General features: G+C 43.4%; 2 protein-coding genes across 2 annotated transcripts in view; both read left to right on the top strand.

Annotated features, from left to right (window-relative positions):
- The window catches only part of LOC311496176 (uncharacterized protein), a gene marked incomplete at its 3' end in the record, with an annotated part of 351,079 nt that overhangs the window by 193,600 nt on the left and 135,165 nt on the right, over positions 1–22,314 (top strand). The gene's annotated exons all lie outside the window — the stretch shown is intronic.
- Positions 4,455–21,243, top strand: sin3aa (SIN3 transcription regulator family member Aa). The gene is made up of 21 exons (XM_084555163.1): positions 4,455–4,496; positions 9,212–9,428; positions 9,637–9,819; positions 10,102–10,208; positions 10,564–10,858; positions 10,974–11,222; positions 11,337–11,489; positions 12,031–12,186; positions 12,334–12,423; positions 12,780–12,898; positions 12,999–13,209; positions 13,486–13,602; positions 13,728–13,966; positions 14,365–14,548; positions 14,756–15,332; positions 15,734–15,903; positions 16,011–16,184; positions 16,714–16,806; positions 17,292–17,386; positions 17,518–17,710; positions 19,373–21,243. Exons 2-21 carry the CDS (start codon positions 9,243–9,245, stop codon positions 19,601–19,603), a joined length of 3,822 nt encoding a protein of 1,273 aa, XP_084411289.1. The 5' UTR covers positions 4,455–4,496; positions 9,212–9,242; the 3' UTR covers positions 19,604–21,243.

The raw sequence follows: 22,314 nt of genomic DNA, 5'->3' as shown, positions 1-22,314 counted from the left end.
CATGTTGGAAGAGGAAGGGGCCCGCTCCAAACTGTTCCCACAAGGTTGGGAGCATGGAATTGTCCAAAATGTTTTGGTATCCTGAAGCATTCAATGTTCCTTTCACTGGAACTAAGGGGCCAAGCCCAGCTCCTGAAAAACAACCCCATACCATAATTCCTCCTCCACCAAATTTCACAGTTGGCACAATGCAATCTGAAATGTACCGTTCTCCTGGCAACCTCCAAACCCAGACTCGTCCATCAGATTGCCAGATGGAAAAGCGTGATTCATCACTCCAGAGAACGCGTCTCCACTGCTCTAGAGGCCAGTGGCGGCGTGCTTTACACCAGAGGTCTTCAACAGGGGGTCCGCGACCCCTAGGGGGTCCGCGGAGGTACTGCAGGGGGGTCGCGAAAATGTTTTGATTGATTAGACATTTTTTTATATTCACCTCCACAATTTTTTTTAAACACACATGAAGTTCTTTTTAAATGTTATACAGCTTGGGGATTATGGGGAAAAGAATCAAGGCTCTAACTATTATATAACATATATTTATGGGCGATTTCCTGATAGTAGTGATCATAAACGGCAACAGAGTCAACCATCTTGATGTAAATAAACGATCTATGCTGCTGTGCCATACTATAGGACCGGTTTAATATAAAACACAATTTTATACAATATATATATATAAGTAGGGGGTCCCCGCTCCATCTCTCCATCAGATTGGGGGTCCTTGGCCTGGAAAACGTTGAAGACCCCTGCTTTACACCATTGCATCCGACGCCTTGCATTGCACTTGGTGATGTGTGGCTTGGCTGCAGCTGCTCGGCCATGGAAACCCATTCCATGAAGCTCTCTGCGTACTGTACTTGGGCTAATCTGAAGGTCACATGAAGTTTGTAGCTCTGTAGCAATTGACTGTGCAGAAAGTCGGCGACCTCTTTGCACTATGCGCTTCAGCATCCGCTGACCCCTCTCCGTCACTTTACGTGGCCTACCACTTCGTGGCTGAGTTGCTGTTTTTCCCAAACGCTTCCATTTTGTTATAATAGAGCTGACAGTTGACTGTGGAATATTTAGGAGCGAGGAAATTTCACGACTGGATTTGTTGCACAAGTGGCATCCTATGACAGTTCCACGCTGGAATTCACTGAGCTCCTGAGAGCGGCCCATTCTTTCACAAATGTCTTGTTTCACAGTCTGCATGCCTGAGTGCTTGAATTTATACACCTGGGGCCAGGCCAAGTGATTAGAACACCTGATTCTGATCATTTGAATGGGTGAGCGAATACTTTTGGTAATATAGTGTATATATATATATATATAAGGATAAACACTGTCATCAGCCACAACCTTAAAACCACTGACAGGAAAAGTAAATAACATTAACCTTCTTGTGACAATTCAATGTTCTTCTGGGAAACTTTTGGACCTGGCATTCATTCATGTAGACTAAAACAAGTACCACCCACCTAGACCAGACCAGGCACCCCCACCCCATAGCAATGACACTCCTTGATGGCAGCAGCCATCCCCAGCAGGATGCAGCCTGACACAGACACACACACAATAACGGTTTAGGAACAACTCAAAAAAACATGAAGAACAGCACAAGGTGTTGACCTGGCCTCCAAATTCATTAGATCCCAAACTGATCAAGTATCTGTGGGATGATCCACGGAGGCCCCTCCCCTCAACCCATATTAGGTCCCCACTAACAACATTCTGTTGCCAGACACCACAGGACACCCTCAGAAGGCCCATGTCCATTCTCTGATGAGTCACAACTGTTTTGGAAGCACAAGGGAGACCTACACAATATTAGGACATTAGGTCATAATGTTATGCCTGATCAGTGTATAAGAGTATTTATTGGTCTTGGCCAAATATCCAGTATTGATTTGACTTCAAGAGTTCAAGCTATCTAATCATCCTGCAGAGAACCAAGCTAAACTAAATCCACCTCTCAAGACAAGACAAGGTAATGATTACCTGTCATTTCAGCTGACAGCTAAAGGTCTACTTAGCTTTTGAAATACAGTGGCAGTGGTTGAACTTCTAAACTGCTGCAGACGTGCAAAACTAGTGAATTTAACTAGACTGTGGGCTTTAGCGTCGCACCAAAGTGAGCAGTGTAAGCACCAGCATTGAAAAGGGAATACCCACAAAATGATGAGTACTCCCACATCAGCATGCTGAAACACTGCAGTCGTGAAGCATGCTGGGAGCTGAATTCAGCAGCATGTGGGTATTTCTTTCTCAACAATGCTTATTTTGGGGTGTGGTATGATGTACTCTGGGTGAATTATTGCTCTCTGTATATGGCAGCAGTGAAGCTGAGAGCAAGTTTCAGTGCATCCTTTCCATCTAATATTGATCTCATCTGACCATGCAGCAGGGGAAATGTTATTTTGGCTACTAGCTTGCTCGCAGTTGAGGCAGAGGTAGCCAATTATCAGACAGTGTCCCATTTGTCTCCGTAGAGCACACGTTCAGAATGCTTATAAGTCTGGTTACACTATTACACGTGTAAATCCTACACCTGGAGCCTGTCCCAGCTGTCATCGGGCAAGAGGCGGGGTACACCCTGGACAGGTCCAGTATAAGCATGGTGAATCCCAAACTGAATTCTTTGAGACATTTACGATCTTAGATAAATATGATTGTCAGAATTTTACACTTTATGCGGTTTGAACAAATGACACACTTTGGATCTGCGGAGAGATTTCTGAGGACCGGGGGTAAGTGTTCTGACTAAAATATGCACTCTAATGTGTCAGCGTTCAAAATGGATATCACAAAGTCAGCTACCTTACAGTCTTGGGGCTGGATTTACTGGATTTAACGTTGCCAGGGCAACAGTCTCATTTGAGTGTTTATACTTTTCATCTTTCAAGTAAATCTAAATCACATTCAGTTAGAAAAAAATGTGACTTTCCTTTTTTCACCAGTGTTCTCTTTGAACAGACCTCTGGAATAAGAGATTTAAGATAAATTTTTAATTTCCTTATTTTGTAAATGGTCTAATTTTGTATTATTATTGAAATAAATGTATTTTATTTACATTATTTCAGTGTACTGTAGAGTTCCAAGCTAAAAAACAGTCCCTTTTGGTAACATAAAGAAAGCACCATTTTAAAAACTTTCATCACTTGTTCAATGATTAACTGTAAACCATTTGGCACTTTTAACAGACTACTGGTTTCCATTACCTCTACCAGACAAAGAAACAAAAAAATGTTTTGGATTAACGCTAAAAGATGCACAAATTACTGAGTTGAACTGAAACTAATAGTCATTTGCACTTTTAAGGAGACAAAAGGATTACATATATTGGAAGTAATAATGCAACACAATGACGTTCATTAAACTTGATAGAAACTGCTGCAATGTAAAGCACAAGAAGGCCCCACGACAATCACTGTTATTCCAAAACATTTTTTTAAAGTGGGTCCCGGAAGGAAATTATAGTAAATGCAACAGAATTGTTGGAGAGAAAATGACTTGATGGGGCAAATTTACTCAATAGAGTCCAGGATTTTGTGAGCTGAGAGGCATTTGCCAGTTCAGACGTTCGGCAAACAACGGCGGACCTTTGCTCAAGTGACAGTATTAATGTGCCAGTCTTTCGCAGGGCTAACACAGAGAGACAGAAAGCCATTCACACTCACATGCACACCTACGGCCAATTTAGAATCACCAATGAACCTAACAAGCATGTCTTTGGACAGTGGGAGGAAGCTAGAGTACCCGGAGACTCCCAGATATCATATATCACCTACATCACGCACTCTGGTTTGTATCATGTTTATATGCTGCATGTATCTGCATTCATCTGGATACAGTTAGTTTGCTTCTGTTTTTCTTTCCTCCTATTTTTCTGTCAGAAGCATAAAAGATCATATGAGCTGAGTTCCACTCCTTCCTGTCAAAAGAAAGTATTTTTTTCCTTGTCACTGTGACCTCTGGTGGTTTCAGGTTTTCAGTGTTCTGTATAGCAGCTTGATACATCTGCATGAGCTGTATAAATAAAGTTGGATTAAATTATTTCATTGAAGACATTACTGTATTATTATTATTATTATTATTATTATTATTATTACTGATGCTTTATTACTGCTGTTACTTCACTGTCAGGTAGTTTTACAACTACAGCAATGCTGCATGTATTGTTGGTTGATCATATACTGTGTACAGTGTCATTTATTTGTCTTATAAATTAAGGGTATAACTACAAACTCTGAACTCTAAACAGAGTATTTGAGTAAAAGTACTCAGGCCTGATTACTTTCTGCTGTAACTTATTTCCTGCTAGCGTAAAGCAGCCCGAATGACCTGGAGGTTATCTGATGGAGACGGGGCAGTCTCGGTGGCGCTGCCTCGGTTTTAGCGGGTCATATTCAAAATAAAGTGACGCGTACCGTGGTGTGCGCCAATGCCAGGGAAGGGGGGCGTCTCCAACTATTTTGTTACAAACACGAATCCGGAGTAAGGAGTCTTTTTCCTGGGTATGTAACAGCTGCTTAAACTAAATAATAATAAGAGTTTTGCTGCCATAACAAGCGAGCGGTGGTTAAATGTGATCGGAGCGCGGTTGCTTGTCTGTGGCGCCTTTTGTGTCCTGAAATGAATCGAAGGGGGTGTTTTTTTTTTTTTAATGCTCGCAACTGAATAGGCAAAACCATAACGTGGTAGATGGTTAAAAAATGTGCAGGAGGTCGTCGTGTCGGCTCGTAAACAGCCTACCCGGCGATCGTCCGAGGTATCCCGCTGTCTGGAAGTGGAAACATTTTGTCTGCAGCGTTGTGTGAGCATGTAACGCTTGTTTGCAAATGGATCGGGAGGAGGGGGAGGGACGGACGGAGGGAGTTGTTGTGGTGAGACAGGTTAGACATTTTACTCGCGACTGTTGAAGTAAACAAAGAATATGATTTGGGTAGAAGCGCGGCCGGTCCTTCCGTGCGGTGGGGGGAAATCGGGGCTGCGTTTTCGGGGAAGGCGGAGAATGGCGTGGCTCCGAGGTGCCGATGTTTCCACACGGCGACGCCGTAGTTCCCGTTTCGTTTGACTTTGGCATTGTTTAGTAAGGGCAACTGGATCGGCTATTGCCGCGTATTGAAGGTATGCAGCGATCGCCCCCCCCCCCCCCCCCCCGGGCCCTGCTTCTCCTCGTCCACCGGTGCCCGTGTACAGACGATAGGTGTTTGTGCCTGGAACCCTTTTGTTTGGGGTGTGCAGCCAGCGTCGACCGACTCACGGAACAGGGGCGACCTGATCCTCCTAGCTGTGTGGCTCCGTGTTGGGAGGGGGGGGGACCTCCACAGCCCGCAGTGCGTTGTGTTGCATGCTTTTGCGCGTAACTTTAAAAATAAATGACTCATAAATCAGCTGAGAGTTGCTCTTTTATTGTGCGTTTGGTTTTAACGAATCCCAGTCAAATGCTGTTTTGGGGTCTGTAGCGCTGCTTCTGTGAAGATGAGTGCGATTGTGTGTGGGGGAATCCATTCGAGATAGTGGAGCACTGTGAATGCGTGTGTGCGTTTGTGTGTGTGTCGCAGCCTACGGTCGCTGCTGAGTCCTCTGCCTGGGCTGGAAGGAGGAATCCCGGGCTGGTGTTGCAGCTCCGCCTGTCGTGGGCGATGTTTTATTTTGGAAGTTCCACCTTTTGGGGGATTTGTAATGACTGCTCCGTGCGATGATTGGCTGCGATGTCTCCTTAGCACATCCGTAGGAGGGACACAAGTGGTGAAGGCAGACTCCCTCCTACAAAGTCACGTGGTACCACTCCAGGAAGTAGCCTGTTAAGATCTCTATACATGCAGTGGAAGGATGGATAGATCGCGTTATACATACAACAGTGAAAATGACAGTGTTGCAGCTGCAAATACAGTGTAAGGACATTCTGACAAAATACTGAGAGCAGATAACACTAAATAAAAAAAATAAAGAGTCTAATTCTAGTGCGTGGGAATGTGCTGCACATGGTGAATCCAAGTCCAGTCAGTGGTGTGTATTGTGTTGTAATGTTGTGGCAAGATTTGTAAGTGCTGCAGATAACTATTCAGCGAATGTATACGTACACACGTGTTGGTTTACCAGCTGGACAAAGTCAGAAACGGTAAAAAATAAATAAATAAATACAACTCTCTAATTTTTTTTATTTTTATTTTTTTATTTTTTTGAGGGGGGGGATTACATCACTAATGTGTAATGCATTCTTACACAATCTTGTGGCCCTGTCCTGCAGAGGAAGCCTCTGTTAAAATAGAGCCATGATGCCTTTTATTATTTCTCTGTGTTATTTGTCCCGGGACATATTTGCATTTCATCAAAATCCCAGAAAGTACTCTTAAGACTACTAGCTGACCCCAGGGGTTTTGGGCAAAACATCATGAAGCTGCTATCTATAGTGTGCTAATGGAAACTTAGAACAACACATCTCTACCTAGGGGTAACCAAATGGGCTGATCAGGCCAGCAACATACATACAAGCACAGCACAAAAACGAATAAAGAATAAAAATGGGCAACAGGGAACTATTCAGTATTAGTTGGTGAATGACCAGAAATAAATAATATCACAGGCATTTAGAGTATGTCCTCTTTTTATCCTTGTTTATATGCAATTGAAGGGCCTGGTACTTTCAGTCAGTTCAACTACATTGTCATAAGTCCTGATTGTTTTTATTGCTTTAAATATATATATTATTGCTGTAAATAATTCGATGCTGTTTAGTTTAAGCTTCCTGATAAAAGGCTGCCTAAAGCAGATAAAAACATCCTGCATTAAATACACAATAAGAAAACTTCAAACACTTTTTATTATGATAAACTCATTTTGTTTCGTATATGACACTTATTTAACTATATTTGGAACTAGGCATACTTTGCTTTAGATTTCGCCTGTCTTTTGCTATGTTCTCAGACAGTGTTTTCCCTCTGAAAATGCCATCGGGACTCCACTCAGTCAGTGCTGGCATTGTCGCGCTTCAAGTCAAGTCAAAATGGGCGTGCTTGGTAGCTGAGCGATAAACCCTTGATTGACAGGTCAAATTGTCAACCCAACTGCTCGCCCCGCCCCTTTGCGGATCCTCGGCGCGAAATGACCAATAGCGTCTGTCCAGGGGCGGGGCTATTTCCGAAAACCCCGCCTCCCTCTACAGCTAACCGAAGGGAGATTGTTTTCCTCTCTCGGGGAGATTTTCAGTTTGCTGTTCACTGCTTAAATTGTTTATTTTAAGTCACACGCCATTTATTTGCTTCTCACATATATGTCGCCTTAGCGTCTTCTCCACTCAGAGGTGTCGCGGCTAACTCGCAAGTAACGGATTATCAAATCATCATCTGCGAACTTCTGCTTGCTATTTGGGAGAGGGGTGAGTTCATCTGAATTCATTCAGCAAGCTAACGTTGCTAGCTAGCTATCTACCGTTAGCAGACGTTTTAAGTAAACCGTACGGGGGATCGGGGGTTTCTTACCTGTCATTCAGCCGCGGATGGACCTGTTAATGACACTCTAATAAATCGATAGTTAACTGTTGCTATGCGTAGCATGTGTTAGCAAAAGCGAACCACATCGCTAATGGTTAGCTGCATGTGCTTCCCTCCTAACCCCGGACGGACAGCGCTCGGTGTCGGGCTTCCCATGTTGTTTACATTAGCTAGCAGCTAACTGGCAGCTCGCAGCCCATGTCGACAAAACATGTTTTCGGCGAAGTTATTAAAATAAACTACGTGAAATGCGCTGTGTTTGATAGTCTGCGCGGCTGCTAGCAAGTCGGCTACTTTTCGCGCTTACCTGCTTGAAATGGAGTATAAATTGTTGAACTCCTGCGCCACGCTCTAAATGGCGGGCGTGAGGAAAGCGTCGTGCTGTAACTCGAGGACGGTGCTTGTGTTGCTAGGCCATAAACGGGACGGCAAGTCGTTGTTGTCGGCTGTTAAGCGTATAAAAAACGCAGACACTTTTTGCCCGTAGGCGCCTACTGCGTTACTACACCGAGCGGAGCTGGTTTATCTATAAATACTCGCCGCCTTTGCCCAGAATTGGTTGGCGAGCGGCTCGGCGGAGCTCCGGTGTCTGACGCGTTAGTAGTACGCTGGCACTTCAGTTTGTCATTGTGTCACTTTGGCTCGACATTCTGGTTTTGAAACGATGTTTATTCTTTGCCGCGTTTCCAGCGTCGCCTTTCTGAAGACGCCGTTCATTCAAATGACCAGTTGTTCGTGTCTTGAGGAAGTTGTGAATGGTAGTCGGACTCCCACGTTCCCTCAGCACCTGTTTGTTGCATCGGTGACGTAGGCTGTCTGCGTTTCATTGGCTGCTGGAGAGACTACATTGGAGCCTGGAGTTTTACATTGACTGCATGCTGACACCGGGCTCCTCACTTGTGTTGAACACATCTAAAACAGAGCCTGAAGCCATGTTTATTTTGCAGGGAATAATGTGAAATTATATCCCATATATTCATCACAGGCAGTGTTTAACCATTGCATCTGTAGTACGTTATTACCCGATTATCCCAGTTTCATTAAAGTAAATGTATCTTCTTGTCTTCTTGTCCTGAACAACCACCAAACTGCTCACCGCGTGCATGGCATGGCTCCCCACTGCTCAAAGTGTCCTCAGTTGAATATGCCCCCAATGTAAAAGCTATAACCAGAGATATATACAACAAGATTGGCATTTTCTGCATCACTGAGACTGATCAGCACTGAGACTGATCAGCACATCTCTTGTGTGAACCGTTCTGGGCTTGGCGTTGTGGCAGAGGCCCAAGACACAGACAGGTTAAAACACGACTGAAAGCAGACCTTTGGAGTTTATCCGCAACGGCACACAGACATAATCAATTCTTTTGGTGTATTTCCTGATTTAAAAAAATCGACCATAAACTATAACGTAAAAAAAATTGACACTGGTTGTCACATGCAACTAATCAATATGGCCCCTAGGAGTTGACCTCTGTGAAACCAATGGTATCTTTGTATTGTAAAAAGCTTTTGGTATATGATCAGAGACTGTGTAATAATTTTCTGCCTCGGCCACACAACAAAAGTGGTGCCTTGGCACTATGTGTGTCCACAAATTCAGGATAGAAGTAATAAAGTACTTCCATATGTTCCCTGACAAATTATTGAATGAAATAAAGAGGCTGAGTCTGAGGACTTGACGGAGGTCTGCCACTGTGAAATAAGGTCCATATGGTGTTCTGTACCTCCAGGTCTCGCAGCTCTCACGAGTATGAGTTCATAATGAAGCGCCGTCTGGAGGATCAGGAAACGGTTTTCGCGTCCCAGCAGCGGCGCCTCACTGGCAACACGGAGGCTTTCCAGCATCGTGTCCTGGCCCCTGCTCCAGCTCCAGCTGTGTATGAGGCCGTTTCGGACAACATGCAGCCCACAGCAGGCGTCCAGTACTCCGTCCCCCAGGGATACCAGGTACGTCCTGTTTGAATGTTTGTCTGCTGGGGACAGAGGTAAATATGAAGTAAAACACATCTTTTCCCACTTTTTGCTCATGACTCACACCCGTTCATCTGTGGTGCCTTGAAATCTTTTTATTAAGATGTGTTGATTCTTCCTTTTATGACACGTTTTCATATCATTTTTTAAATAATTTTTCATTTGATATTTCTGCTTTCCCCAGGTTCCCACCGTTGCCCAGAACAGCGGAGGACATGGGCACACCCCAAGCCCAGCTGTCCACGGGGGGCCCCACCACCATAGCCCAGCAGTTCAATCTCATGGGCCGTCAGTGATGTCAGGGCACAGCCACACAGCTGCTCCTCAAGCTTCTGCACAGGGCCAGCAGCAGTTCCAGAGGCTTAAGGTCAGTCAGCCCATTTTATTTTGACATTTATGTTAACCCAGCATAAAACCTGCACATGTCAAACCAAAGTTGTTAAAAGGAAATTGTTATTATTGGGCTGTGTGGAAAAATTTAACGCAGTCATTGTTATAATGTCAAGCAAAGAGAGAAGCAGCTATTTTTTATAATGGTTCCAGTAAATATGTTGTTTATTGTCAGGCTCAAGATGCTGCCCCTGAAAATGAATGTAACAGAAAACCTGACTGGTAGATGAACTACGTTTCCCTTTTCTTTCTCCCTTAGGTGGAAGATGCTTTGTCTTACTTGGATCAAGTGAAACTGCAGTTTGGCAACCAGCCACAGGTCTACAATGACTTTTTAGATATAATGAAAGAGTTCAAGTCCCAAAGGTGAGGCCGCTGTTTTGTTTAACGGGGGGGGGGGGGGGGGATCAACAAAGTTTTGAGTTTAAAATGTGCATTTTGTGTCCTCTTGCTCTTTCACTCATGAGCTGTATTTGCATACTGTGCCACAAACCCCAGTCATAATTTGTTCTGCGAGGTTATCCAGAATGATTCTCATATCAGACCAGTCTTGGATTTTTTTTCTTCCATAGAAACAGTTGGCATATTCATACAGTGCCTGGTGGCATTGGCAAAGTATCTCTTTCGTCAGAGCAAGCTAGTAATACTTTGATGTCATAAGTTTTTAAATGTTCTGAGTCACATTGCATATAAAGCCTTCTGTGTGTGTTTGTGTTCGCAGTATTGACACTCCTGGGGTTATCAGCAGAGTGTCACAGCTCTTCAAAGGTCATCCTGACCTCATCATGGGCTTTAACACCTTCCTGCCCCCGGGCTACAAGATCGAGGTCCAGACCAACGACCTAGTCAACGTGACAACACCAGGTCAGATCCACCACATCACCCCTCATGGCATTTCGGTGCAGAACCTCCCCATAACGGGAGCAGCCACCCAACATCCAGCCCAGCTACCATCTGCTGCAACCACCACCGCACCACCCCTTCTAACACAGCCCACCCCTGCCAAGATGAGCAAGGTGAGCAATCAGATGTGTTGGGACACAATCGTGGACACCTGCCAAGTACAAAACTCTAGTGTTTTGTTGTGCAGCATGTGTTTAAGTACCCCTAAAAACCGTCCTTGTCTTCCAGCCTCTTCAGCCCCAGGCGTTGACACCAAGCAGCCAGAGCAATCCGTCCATCCCAGCGTACACCTCTCCCCGCTCCCCGCCCATGCAACTCCAACCACCGCTCAGCGGGATTCCCACTGGTCCACCCATGCAGAACAACCAGCCGGTGGAGTTCAATCACGCCATCAACTACGTCAACAAGATCAAGAACCGCTTCCAGGGCCAGCCCGACATCTACAAAGCCTTCCTAGAGATCCTCCACACGTACCAGGTCATTGACCTTAACTGAAACCATAACACAAAAAGTTACATCTTGGAAGTACGTATGAATAACTGGAATGGGTGTACTTCATTTTTCTTTATATTGTGTGTTCGTGCACTACAGAAAGAGCAGCGTAATGCTAAGGAGGCCGGAGGGAACTACACGCCAGCTCTAACGGAACAAGAGGTGTACGCTCAGGTGGCCAGACTCTTCAAGAACCAAGAGGACCTGCTGTCTGAGTTTGGGCAATTTCTCCCTGACGCCAACAGTTCAGTGGTGAGCGTTGTCATTATTTTAAATAGAACACATTGCACACATTGGTGGTACAGCTGTTAACTTCAAACATTGAGTTAAAGTTTTGTTTCACAAAATCAGGCTCTTAGAATAGGTTGCGTATGCATCCATCCGTCCATCAGATGGACGCACACACAGGAAGTGATTAGCACAGATGTGTGACCAGAGGCCGTGGAGTATTAAGAACATTCAGACACTTTTAGCGATGATAGTCGAAAGAATCTCTGGCAACGTAAGTTGGCAGGTACCACAACTATTTTTCGGTGCCGACAAATGGTAATGATGCTTGGTTGACAAACAATGCAAACGCAGATACACCGTCTACAACTTTGATTCCTTCAGGTTGCATGTATCCTCCTGTGACGGCGTTTTTTGGTCTTTCGAGACAGCCAACTGTCATATAAAGACAAAGTGTCACATGCTGTATTAATATACATTGTATAATAGTATTTAGTAGTAGCAGTTGTAGTTTTGTTGTGCATTTAGAGACACTGTTTTAATCAGTTTTGTCTATTCTCCGTAGCTGTTAAATAAGACCACAGCTGAGAAGGCGGAGTCGGTACGGAACGACCACGGTGGAACCGCCAAAAAGCTGCAGCTCAACAACAAACAGAGGCCCAATCAGAACGGCTGCCAGATCCGTCGCCATCCCACTCCAGGGACCACACCCCCCGTCAAGGTGCACACACGCATCCTCACCTACTGCTGAAGCCACAGTTGACCTCTGTGCTCATTTTATATATCAGTATTTCACATTTGCCTTTGGTTGATCATTTTCTGATGACTTTACCTGTGTTTCTTCATTGCTCTTTTGGGAATGCTACAGAAGAAGTCTAAGTTGCTGGGTTTGAAAGACTCCTCAGTGGCAGAGGCCAGCAAGCATGGAGTCGGCACAGAATCTCTGTTCTTTGAGAAGGTGAGTTTGTGTTGGTTTTTAGCCCTAATAAGAAAGGAAGGAAGAGCAAGTCTTTTAAATGCAAAATCTTTAAAAGGCAAGGAAGAAGTAGTCTCGCGGGGTGCTATCAACAATGCCACTCAATACAAGATTGAGATATTAATTTATCATGTGTGTTCCCTTCAGTTGCAATTAAAATGCTGTAGTTTTTTATGTAAATAAAGATAATACTCAAAGTAGAATATAGTTGAATTCATGCAGTATCAAATGATATCCAGTTGATTTTTTGTTGTTGTTGTTTTCCTAAAGTTAAATTATGTGAAAACACTTTTGCAGACTTTGTGAATTCTGACACAAACTGTTCGATTTTATTTAAGGTGCGTAAAGCCTTGCGAAGTGCAGAGGCCTATGACAACTTCTTGCGCTGTCTGGTCATCTTCAATCAGGAGGTGATCTCCAGGGCTGAACTGGTGCAGCTGGTGCTGCCCTTTTTAGGGTGAGTAGCTCATTCGTCTCTCCCTGCACACAAGACGGGAGCCTTTCATGTCTTTTGTTTGTCTCATAGAAGTATTCTTTTTTTTTTTTTTAACAAATAGAAAATTTCCTGAGCTGTTCAACTGGTTCAAAAACTTCCTGGGGTATCGCGAAATGTCCCACATCGAAACATACCCTAAGGAGCGGGCCACCGAGGGCATCGCCATGGAGATTGATTATGCTTCCTGTAAGAGACTGGGCTCCAGTTACAGAGCCCTGCCCAAAAGTTACCAACAGCCCAAGTGTACGGGTAGAACTCCGCTGTGTAAAGAGGTGAGAGAGGAAAGTCTGGAATAGACATCCAGAAAGTCAGAAGCAACAACTTCAAGTGTCTCTAGCCAGTCACAAAATGTTCAGTCATTCCACAAAAACACGCAAATGTTCACAAAAGTTTCACATTAACATAAAATCTGCCTTATTGCTCTAGGTAGAAATACCGTAAAATACTTTTTGTAGACTGTTAGATCGAAGCTGTCAACATCCTCATTGACACTGTCTGAGTGTATACCTTCAATGTAACACAAGTTGTTTTTTTTCTGCCATGTCCAGGTCTTAAATGACACGTGGGTCTCCTTCCCGTCCTGGTCTGAAGACTCAACATTTGTCAGCTCTAAGAAGACTCAGTATGAGGAGCATATCTACAGGTGTGAAGATGAACGCTTTGAGGTAAGAAAATCATTAGTCATGTTTGCCATGCTTTGATTATTAATGGTATAATATGCTTTATAATGAGATTTAAACGATGACCATGCACTGCAAAAGATAATAAAGTGACTTTTTCCTGAACACAGTTGGACGTTGTGCTGGAGACCAACCTGGCCACCATCAGAGTTTTGGAGACAGTTCAGCGGAAGTTGTCCCGCATGTCTGCAGAGGAGCAGGCAAAGTTCCGCTTAGACAACACGCTGGGTGGCTCATCGGAGGTCATCCACCGCAAAGCCATTCAGAGGATATATGGAGACAAAGCGCCCGACATCATTGACGGCCTGAAGAAAAATCCTGCTGTTTCTGTCCCCATTGTGTTAAAAAGGTAAATGTTGAACCAAGGTCTCAGGTACATTATATTTGGCTGAATGAGTTTTTTTTCTAATCAGTGTTTGTGGATGTACTCAACATAAAGCTCTTCTATGAGTTGAATGTTATAGTTTTATTCTAGATGTAGTATGTAGGACACACACTAACACAACTGTGTTGGAATCCCAGGCTCTATATTTACGTGGTGCACTACACCAGCTTGTGTTTGCACAAACTGAGGTTAGACTTCACAGTTTGTAAACTCAGTAATCCTCACAGGGAAGAAATGGCAAATATAATGTTGGAGTGGTGGATTAAATGTAGTACTTATGCATATTTATTTTACATGAGATTGTAGATTAAAATGCCTTTCAGAGATTGTATTACTTGACTTTGCTTTCTCTTTGGAACCAGGTTAAAGACGAAGGAGGAAGAGTGGCGGGAAGCCCAACGAGGCTTCAACAAGATCTGGAGGGAGCAGAACGAAAAGTATTACCTCAAGTCTCTGGACCATCAAGGCATCAACTTCAAACAGAATGACACCAAAGTGCTTCGCTCCAAGTCCTTGCTAAATGAAATTGAAAGCATCTATGATGAGGTAACTTTTCTCCTCTGTGTCTCTCTGTAATGTAGTGGGACTCTGTGATGGGAAGTTTTTATGCAGTCTAAACTGCTTTAGACGGCAAAACGTTCAGCTGGATGTTGCTTTTCAAGGTTGTCTTGACCCAGAATTGTGTACTCCATCATGTGCTTTCAGAATGCTGACATTGAAAGGTGTTTTTCTTGTTTTTTTTTTTCTTTACAGCGCCAGGAGCAAGCGACTGAAGAGAACGCCAACCTGCTCACAGGCCCCCACCTGACGCTGGCTTACGAGGACAGCCAAATCTTGGAGGACGCAGCGGCACTCATCATCCACCACGTCAAGAGACAGACCAGCATTCAGAAGGAGGACAAATACAAGATCAAACAGATCATCTATCACTTCATCCCCGACATGCTGTTCTCTCAACGGGGCGAGCTCTCAGATGTAGAGGAGGAGGAGGAGGAAGAGGAGATGGATTTGGAGGAAGGGGCCTCCAAAAAGCACAACGGCGTTCCCGGCAGTGGGAGCCCCTCCAAGTCCAAGCTGCTGTTCAGCAATACGGCGGCGCAGAAACTGCGCGGCTGCGACGAGGCCTACAACCTTTTCTACGTCAACAACAACTGGTACATCTTCCTGCGACTGCACCAGACGTTGTGCTCGCGCCTCCTGCGGCTGTACGGGCAGGCGGAGCGACAGATCGAAGAGGAGGTCAGAGAACGAGAGTGGGAGAAGGAGGTCCTGGGGCTCAAGAGGGAAAAGAACGACAATCCAGCCATCCAGTTGAGACTGAAGGAGCCCAGTGAGTAACACGTTTTATTCATTTTTATTCATTCTTAATTAAACTTTAATTTGATGCTTTTGTTTGTTTTGCATATTAGAATAAGGGCATCAGTATGTAATTGGTTTACTTTTATGCCAAATTTATGCTCTCTAACACATAACTAATGTTATTTTGAACTAATGCTGGACACCTTAACCTTTGTGAAGCTAAGATTTAGTGCTTTTAGATTTTTTTTTATTAGTGTACCTAATAAACTGGCAGGTAATGTGTTTGTACTGCAAGAAAAGAGGATCAATAGTTTTATTGTGTGATAATGGAGCAGATCATTAAACAACAGATTAAATGCACTGTTGAACTGATACCAGTCTGTCTCAACTGAACTACTTCAACTACGTTTTTGACATATTTCTTCCCTCCAGTGGACATCGAAGTGGAGGATTACTACTCTGCCTTCTTGGAAATGGTTAGGAATTTGCTGGATGGAAATATGGACGCTTCTCAATACGAGGACTCACTTCGGGAAATGTTCACGATACACGCTTACATCGCCTTCACAATGGACAAGCTCATCCAGAGCATCGTCCGGCAGGTAATAATCTGTTCTCTCAACATGTTTCTGAGAGTTTTTGTAGTAGCAGTGGGAGGAGGAGGAGGATCAATCGCCTATCAATCACCAATGCCTTTTCTTTCCTCCAGCTCCAGCACATCGTGAGTGACGAGATCTGCGTCCAGGTGACGGACCTCTACCTGGCGGAGAGCGCTAACGGGGCCAGTGGAGGAACCACTTCCACGCAGTCTTCACGGAGCTCCGCAGAGGCAATCTATCAGCGGAAAGCCGAGCAGCTCATGTCTGATGAGAACTGCTTCAAGGTAATATGTTTGGTCATCTGCCACTGGAAAACCTATATAGATCAGACTAAACGAGCATGAAGGAGGAAACATTTTGCTGAAGTTTTGGAATTATAGAGTTCGTTCAAAGTTCAGGAGATGTACTTCAAATGAATTTTCCACAAGACTGCAGGAGTAGTTGTTGCACTTAATCCAGACGTCAAAGTTAAATTACTGGAGAGAGGAAAACCCCACCTTTACTTGCTGGTGATTTCTGTATTTGGAAGTGTTCACTGCCATTTTATGAGAAGTGTGAAGTGTTCCCAAAGCAGATGTCAAATTTAGAGAAGACGCAGGCCCACTTTGTGTTACAATTTAAAAAAAAAGATAGATGTGATTTATTATTTAGTCTGATGTTGAATGCGGCTAACTAGAATCAAATAGCAGTGATTTCCACTGTGTGCATGACTTGTTTTCCACTCATCTGAGCCCCCGGGGATTTTTGTTAAATTTAAATTTCTCACACTGAATTAATTCCAATCTCACACTTGCTTTTCTGTCGCTTCATCAGGTGATGTTTTTGAGAAACCGAGGTCAGGTGCAGCTCACGGTGGAGCTGCTCGACACAGACGAAGACAACTCAGACGAGCCCATGGAGGCTGAGGTAAAGAAAAAACTGTTAACGCACCAGAAACCTGTCAGCTTTGAGACAGTTTTAATCAATAATTCACGTTATAATTCCAAAATACTCCAGCCTTAATTAGTTTTTTCCACTAGTAAAAGAAATAAATTCTGGGACTTATTTTTAATTATTTATAATGATACTAGGAATAAGATTGATTTATATTGCACTTAACATTTACACTTACATTTATCATGTTCAGTTCTAAGGAGTGTTTAGGTGCCTATATAATGACAACAAGTTAACGTCATGTTTACTGCATATGGGGTTATTAATTTACAGCAAGTAAGTGTCGTTGTTTTTACATTTTGTCTAGTAAGAGGCTCCACTTTTCCAGCTGGAGTGGAAATACTAGTAAGGACCTGTTGCCAACCTTTTGGTAATACTGGTGCAGTAGCAGTGTTTATGTGCAGAGTCTGCGTATTAACTTGGCTTTGTGTTATTTTTTTTTTGTTTTCCGCTTGCAGCGTTGGTCTGATTATGTTGAACGCTACTTAAACCCAGATTCCACCACTCCTGAGCTGAGGGAGCACCTCGCTCAGAAGCCCGTATTTCTTCCCAGGTGAGTTGTCACCTCAAGATCTTTCTCACATATTGTTGCTATTTCGTCTCATGGCGTGAAAATTGTTTGATTTCTCGACTTGTTCTGCCATTAGACATCCTCATCACTTTTGTCTCTGCGCTCTTGATCAGGAATCTGAGACGGATCAGGAAGTACCAGAAGGGCCGAGAGCAGCTGGACAAGGAGGCCTGTGAGGGAGGCAAGAAATCCCTGGAAAAGGAGAAGATGGAGTGCATGTTCAAACTCAACTCTTACAAGATGGTCTACGTCTTTAAGTCTGAGGATTACATGTACCGACGCACTGCCCTGCTGAGAGCCCACCAGGTATTTACCAGCGACTCCTTAGGATTTCACAGCATCCATATTGCTCTTACCACAAGCACCACAACAGGTTGTCTATGTATAATGTACGAAGCACATGGTGAAACTAGGAGGTATTGTATGTATGTGTGAATTCCCAGAATTCTAAGACACAAGTTTGTGTTTGTATTGAGACCTTGGGAGGAAATCCCTGTCTTGGAACTAGGTTTCCATCCAATAATTGTACAGGATAACTGTAGTTTCTTCTTAGAAAGACGGATGTGCATTTTAGAACAACAGAAAACTTTTTGGCCTGTGTTGAGGTGGTATAAAGGCATAAAAGGCCAACAAAATAAAGTGTAAAGGGCAAGATTTGTCTGAGTTTATTCGAAGACTCTTTGGAGTCTTTCAACACCAGATCGCCTCATTTTAATTTCAGGTGATCAGAATATGTATTATGGATTTGACTAAAAAGAGCAAAATTTAAAATTTTCCTGTTAATTGTTTTGCTATTAACTATGTCTGTAAACGCCGTGAGGATGCACTTAATTTTGAGAGGAAAAAATATCTAAAAAACTAAGTAACTCACTTGTTACTGAATAAATAAAAATCCAGTATGTGAAAAGAACGGGAAGCAGTTCAGCAGATTGTTCCAAATATCATCTAGTTTCATTTTAAGATGAAACTTACAGTGATTAAGCAAATTACAGTGGTTAAGCAGCCTGGTAACACACCACCATTTATACACAGTAGGATAGCCCTACAACCAATCAGAACCATTTTAAAGTTACAAAATCAACTCCACAGCGCTCAGGTGATATGTATGACTACATTGCTACTGCTCGTCTGTCCATCACCACACCTGACAGATCTTTTCCAGATCATAATCACTTACCAACTGAGTGACCCCAACCAACTTTCCACCACAAAACTTTTTTTTGGTAGTGGAAGTTGGTTGTGCTTCTAGACCAGTGGCTAGGTATAGCTTGTATACAAATTCTTCGTGTGACCGCGTTTAAATCTACTTCTCATCCTTAAGTGCTTTGCTGATTTAAATAAGTTGCTTCAGTTCAAATATTCATCGTTACTGACGAGGTAGTTGTGTTTTTCTGATAGCAGTGAAAGGCCCATTAAGCTCCGTTCAACCCCTCACATCAAGTATAAATCCGTATTAAAGAACAGAGGGGACTTATGTTCCAGACCACTTTAAAAAACTAAGCTTTAAAGGTTCTGACAGGCAAATATTTTGAACTTAAAATAGACCCAAGCTCTTTTGCTTCTACTATAACTGTCTGGCCTCATGAGAATGGTATCCTAATCTGAACAATCCTAAAGTCCTACTGTTCAGAAGATTGTGATTACTACGATAGGTCAGTCACGGCCAACAGCTCACATCATTGTTGTAAACTGCAGTGAGTTTGAATCTTTTTGTATGTTTTTAACCAGGAACTCATATTATTTATTTTCACAGTTGAGCTAAGTGATTGTTCTTTCAGTCTCCAGTGCGGGGCGCTCTAATGCAGTCAGTGAGCTCACAGTACACTCATTTTAGATTGAGGGTTCAGTGTTAAAGTTTGTTCCTAAGTGCACTGACCTACTCTAGTTATTCTATTTAAATGTCATTTTCTACCTGCAGCGATCTGTGTCTGGATCAACAGTAACGTCCCTCTCTCTTTTTTTCCTCAGTCACACGAGAGGGTGAGCACGCGACTGCACAACCGCTTCCAGGCCTGGGTGGACGCGTGGGTAAAAGAGCACGTCACCCGCGACATGAACGCCGAGACCAACAAGTGGCTGATGGGCGAAGGACGTGACGGCCTGTTACCGTGCACCACTGCCCGCCACCCAGAGGTCCTTCACTTCATGAACATCAACAAGTACCGCGTCAAATACAGCACCCCCAGCAAGGCGCAGTAGCCGACCGCAGAAACGGGAGACAGACTGACTCCTGGGGGGAGGGGTTTGGTCTGAAGTCAAACAGGTCAGGAGTAGAGGTAGGGATGAGGGCTTATTGATGTGTTTTTAAGGCCGACACGGGAGCACAATTGAGCTAGCTGCTGTGTATGTTGCACCCGGGGCGGCAGGATTACTGATTTTTACCAGCGTTTTTAGCTGGGCCCATTTTTTCACAGGGCCTTTGGTGCCAAAACTTAGGAATGGTCGTGTTCCAGACGCAGACCTGAGCTCTTACCAGCACTCGGAGCCACGTCACAAACTTCCCCGAGCCTTTTTTTCGACAGGGCTTAGCAACGTAAGCAGTGAGCTTGTGAGAGATAGAATGGTGCTTTTTGTACTTTATCACACCTGAGCTTCGGTCCAGCTTTTGACTGACCGTCTTGTCCGAAGCCCTCAGAGAAAGAGCTCCATCGAAATCAATCATACAGGGAAAGTATTCCTCTATACAATCCAAGGAAAACAATATGATGGACAAGTGCACTTATTTAGCAAGAAGAATATGTTTCTGAAGTTTTGTTTCCCATATTGAAGGTTTGGAGGGAGCTCAGCAAAGTCTGAGGGATCTGGTTCAGACATTCCTGCGTTACGGCCAAATCACAATCATGTATCTTCACTAGACGGAAAGAGGGTTATGCTTCCTTTTCCAAAACACATGGCAGCATTATTAGAAACTGTGCCTGAGCCCCAAACTGTATTGTCGGGTTAACATAGAAAAGCACTGTCGCATTTAATGTAAAGAAAAAGAAAGAAAACATAGCCTCACAACACTGTTTGGTCTCAGACTGTAAAATTGTATAGCTTGTGAATGTCAGATGCTGACATGTATTCCAGTGTATGTGTTGTGTATATATATATTATATATAGTTCTATTAACACACGATCCTCGCCGCCCTGGGTGTCAACCTTTTTAAGATGCCCTCTGCCAATACACCAGCTTGTGTACACACACACAAACACACACACAAACACACACACATACTCTCGTCTCATTCTGGGAGGACTGTCCGCGTGCCGCTCATGTTGTAAATACACTGTATATATTCTCAGACTTTTTATGACAGAACTGTGTTGTTGTGCTAGTAATACTTTCCAAGCTTACTGTGGACTTTAGTGATAAATGGCTAAAGTTAGTATGTATATGAAAAAGACAAATGCAAGACCATTTATTACCGTTTTTACCAAAGGGAGTTGATTATAAAAATAGCTGTTTTTTGCCCCCTTTGTGTGTTCCTTTATGTCTTTGCTTTTTAATTTCTGTAGTAAAAACATGGGGAAAAGTAGAAATGTATCCAGGTCCTTCAGTTTTTATATAAGGAAAAAAAACTTTTTTTTTCTTCTGAATGTGACATTTCGTTGGTTAGAAGAATAAATCACTGCCCCCTTTTGACAACCGACACCGTCCATAGAGATGGTGGGACTCTTTTCAAAGTTCAGTCTTCAGAGGAATGGACTCCACAGCAGTCTCACCTTGTGATGCACGCTTCCCTCCCTGGATAAATTTCTGCTGTGAACATTACCCCACACCATATTTTTGATAATGGAAGAAGTCACACAAGCATGTCTTTAGTCCCTTTATTTAGACATTATTTAAAGTAATAATAAAAACGACATTTGTAGCCTACAGAGCCCTTTGTGGAGTTGTTGAGTGATTATTTGTTTCTGCTCTTTGGTCATTTGTCATCATTTAAAGTGTCTTTGTTCCGCCTCGTCAAACACTGGCCCTTCAGAAAGCAAGAAGACCTCAGTCACATCCACTTAACAACCACATTTATTATAATCTGTGAATCGTTCACAGACAAATGAATCCTGTGAGAAACCACTGGTGCCAACGGGTGTTTATTATGAGTGACGACGCTCGTAGGAGTGATCTAAGCTGGCAAGAATCATCTGACGATATTTTCTCTACATAGACAGCTCAGCTGACTGCTTTCCAATTGATGTCTAACTCATGATAGATGATGTTTCACTCAGTCACCTGCCAAGAATTTTTGCTTTCTCTTTCCAAACTGTTCCTAAGATGTGTGACCATCTGGTGCATTAATATTAAGATCTGATGACATTAAAACTATTTGATACCTTAATTAACAAACCCAAAGCCCAAATTAATTAAATAAATTGATGGACTGTATGACTATCTAGCCATCCCAGTTTTCCTTGTATGAATTAATTAATTAATTATCTGTAAATGCTTCTTCTCTAGAGCAGGAGTGTCAAACATACGGCCCGCTGGCCAAAATTGGCTCCCCAGGGGGTCCAGTCTGGCCCATGGGATGAATTTGCATAGTGCAAAAGATGCGTAGAAGACAGTAACTGCTATTTGCCAATTGAACCCAGAACCTTCTTGCTGTGATGTGACAGCTCTGCAGCTGCATTTCTCCACTACCACCTTTAACCAGACTCAGGGCTAACTAAGTGTATTAATACGTTTCATAAATACATTTTTTCATGTTGCCTGTTTGTCCTGTGTGTGCTGAAAAAAGATTTATATAAACAGTTTAAACCACCACCTTGCTAACGTTAGCCGAGCTTCTTAAGGAGGAGGGAGGGAGAGGGAGAGTGTTTGTTTTGTTTGGCCGTTAAGTTGAAATATCAGAAGTCTTTCTCAGGAACAACAGACTGACTTCCCCAGAATCAAAGTTTACCTTTCTCACAAACAACCAATCGCCGCCAGC

Source organism: Chelon labrosus (assembly GCF_963514085.1).
Source record: "Chelon labrosus genome assembly, chromosome: 11".
NCBI classification, from domain to species: Eukaryota; Metazoa; Chordata; class Actinopteri; order Mugiliformes; family Mugilidae; genus Chelon; species Chelon labrosus.
Note: the sequence above shows the minus strand (reverse complement) of the source record. Positions and strands in the feature narration are given on the sequence as shown.

What these genes read in the sequence shown, in the direction of transcription:
- sin3aa (XM_084555163.1), top strand. Translation starts at nt 9,243, where the DNA reads ATGAAGCGCCGTCTGGAGGATCAGGAAACGGTTTTCGCGTCCCAGCAG. An exon ending in CCGTCCCCCAGGGATACCAG is followed by an intron (nt 9,429 to 9,636) that starts GTACGTCCTGTT and finishes TGCTTTCCCCAG; the next exon opens with GTTCCCACCGTTGCCCAGAA. An exon ending in AGATCCTCCACACGTACCAG is followed by an intron (nt 11,223 to 11,336) that starts GTCATTGACCTT and finishes CGTGCACTACAG; the next exon opens with AAAGAGCAGCGTAATGCTAA.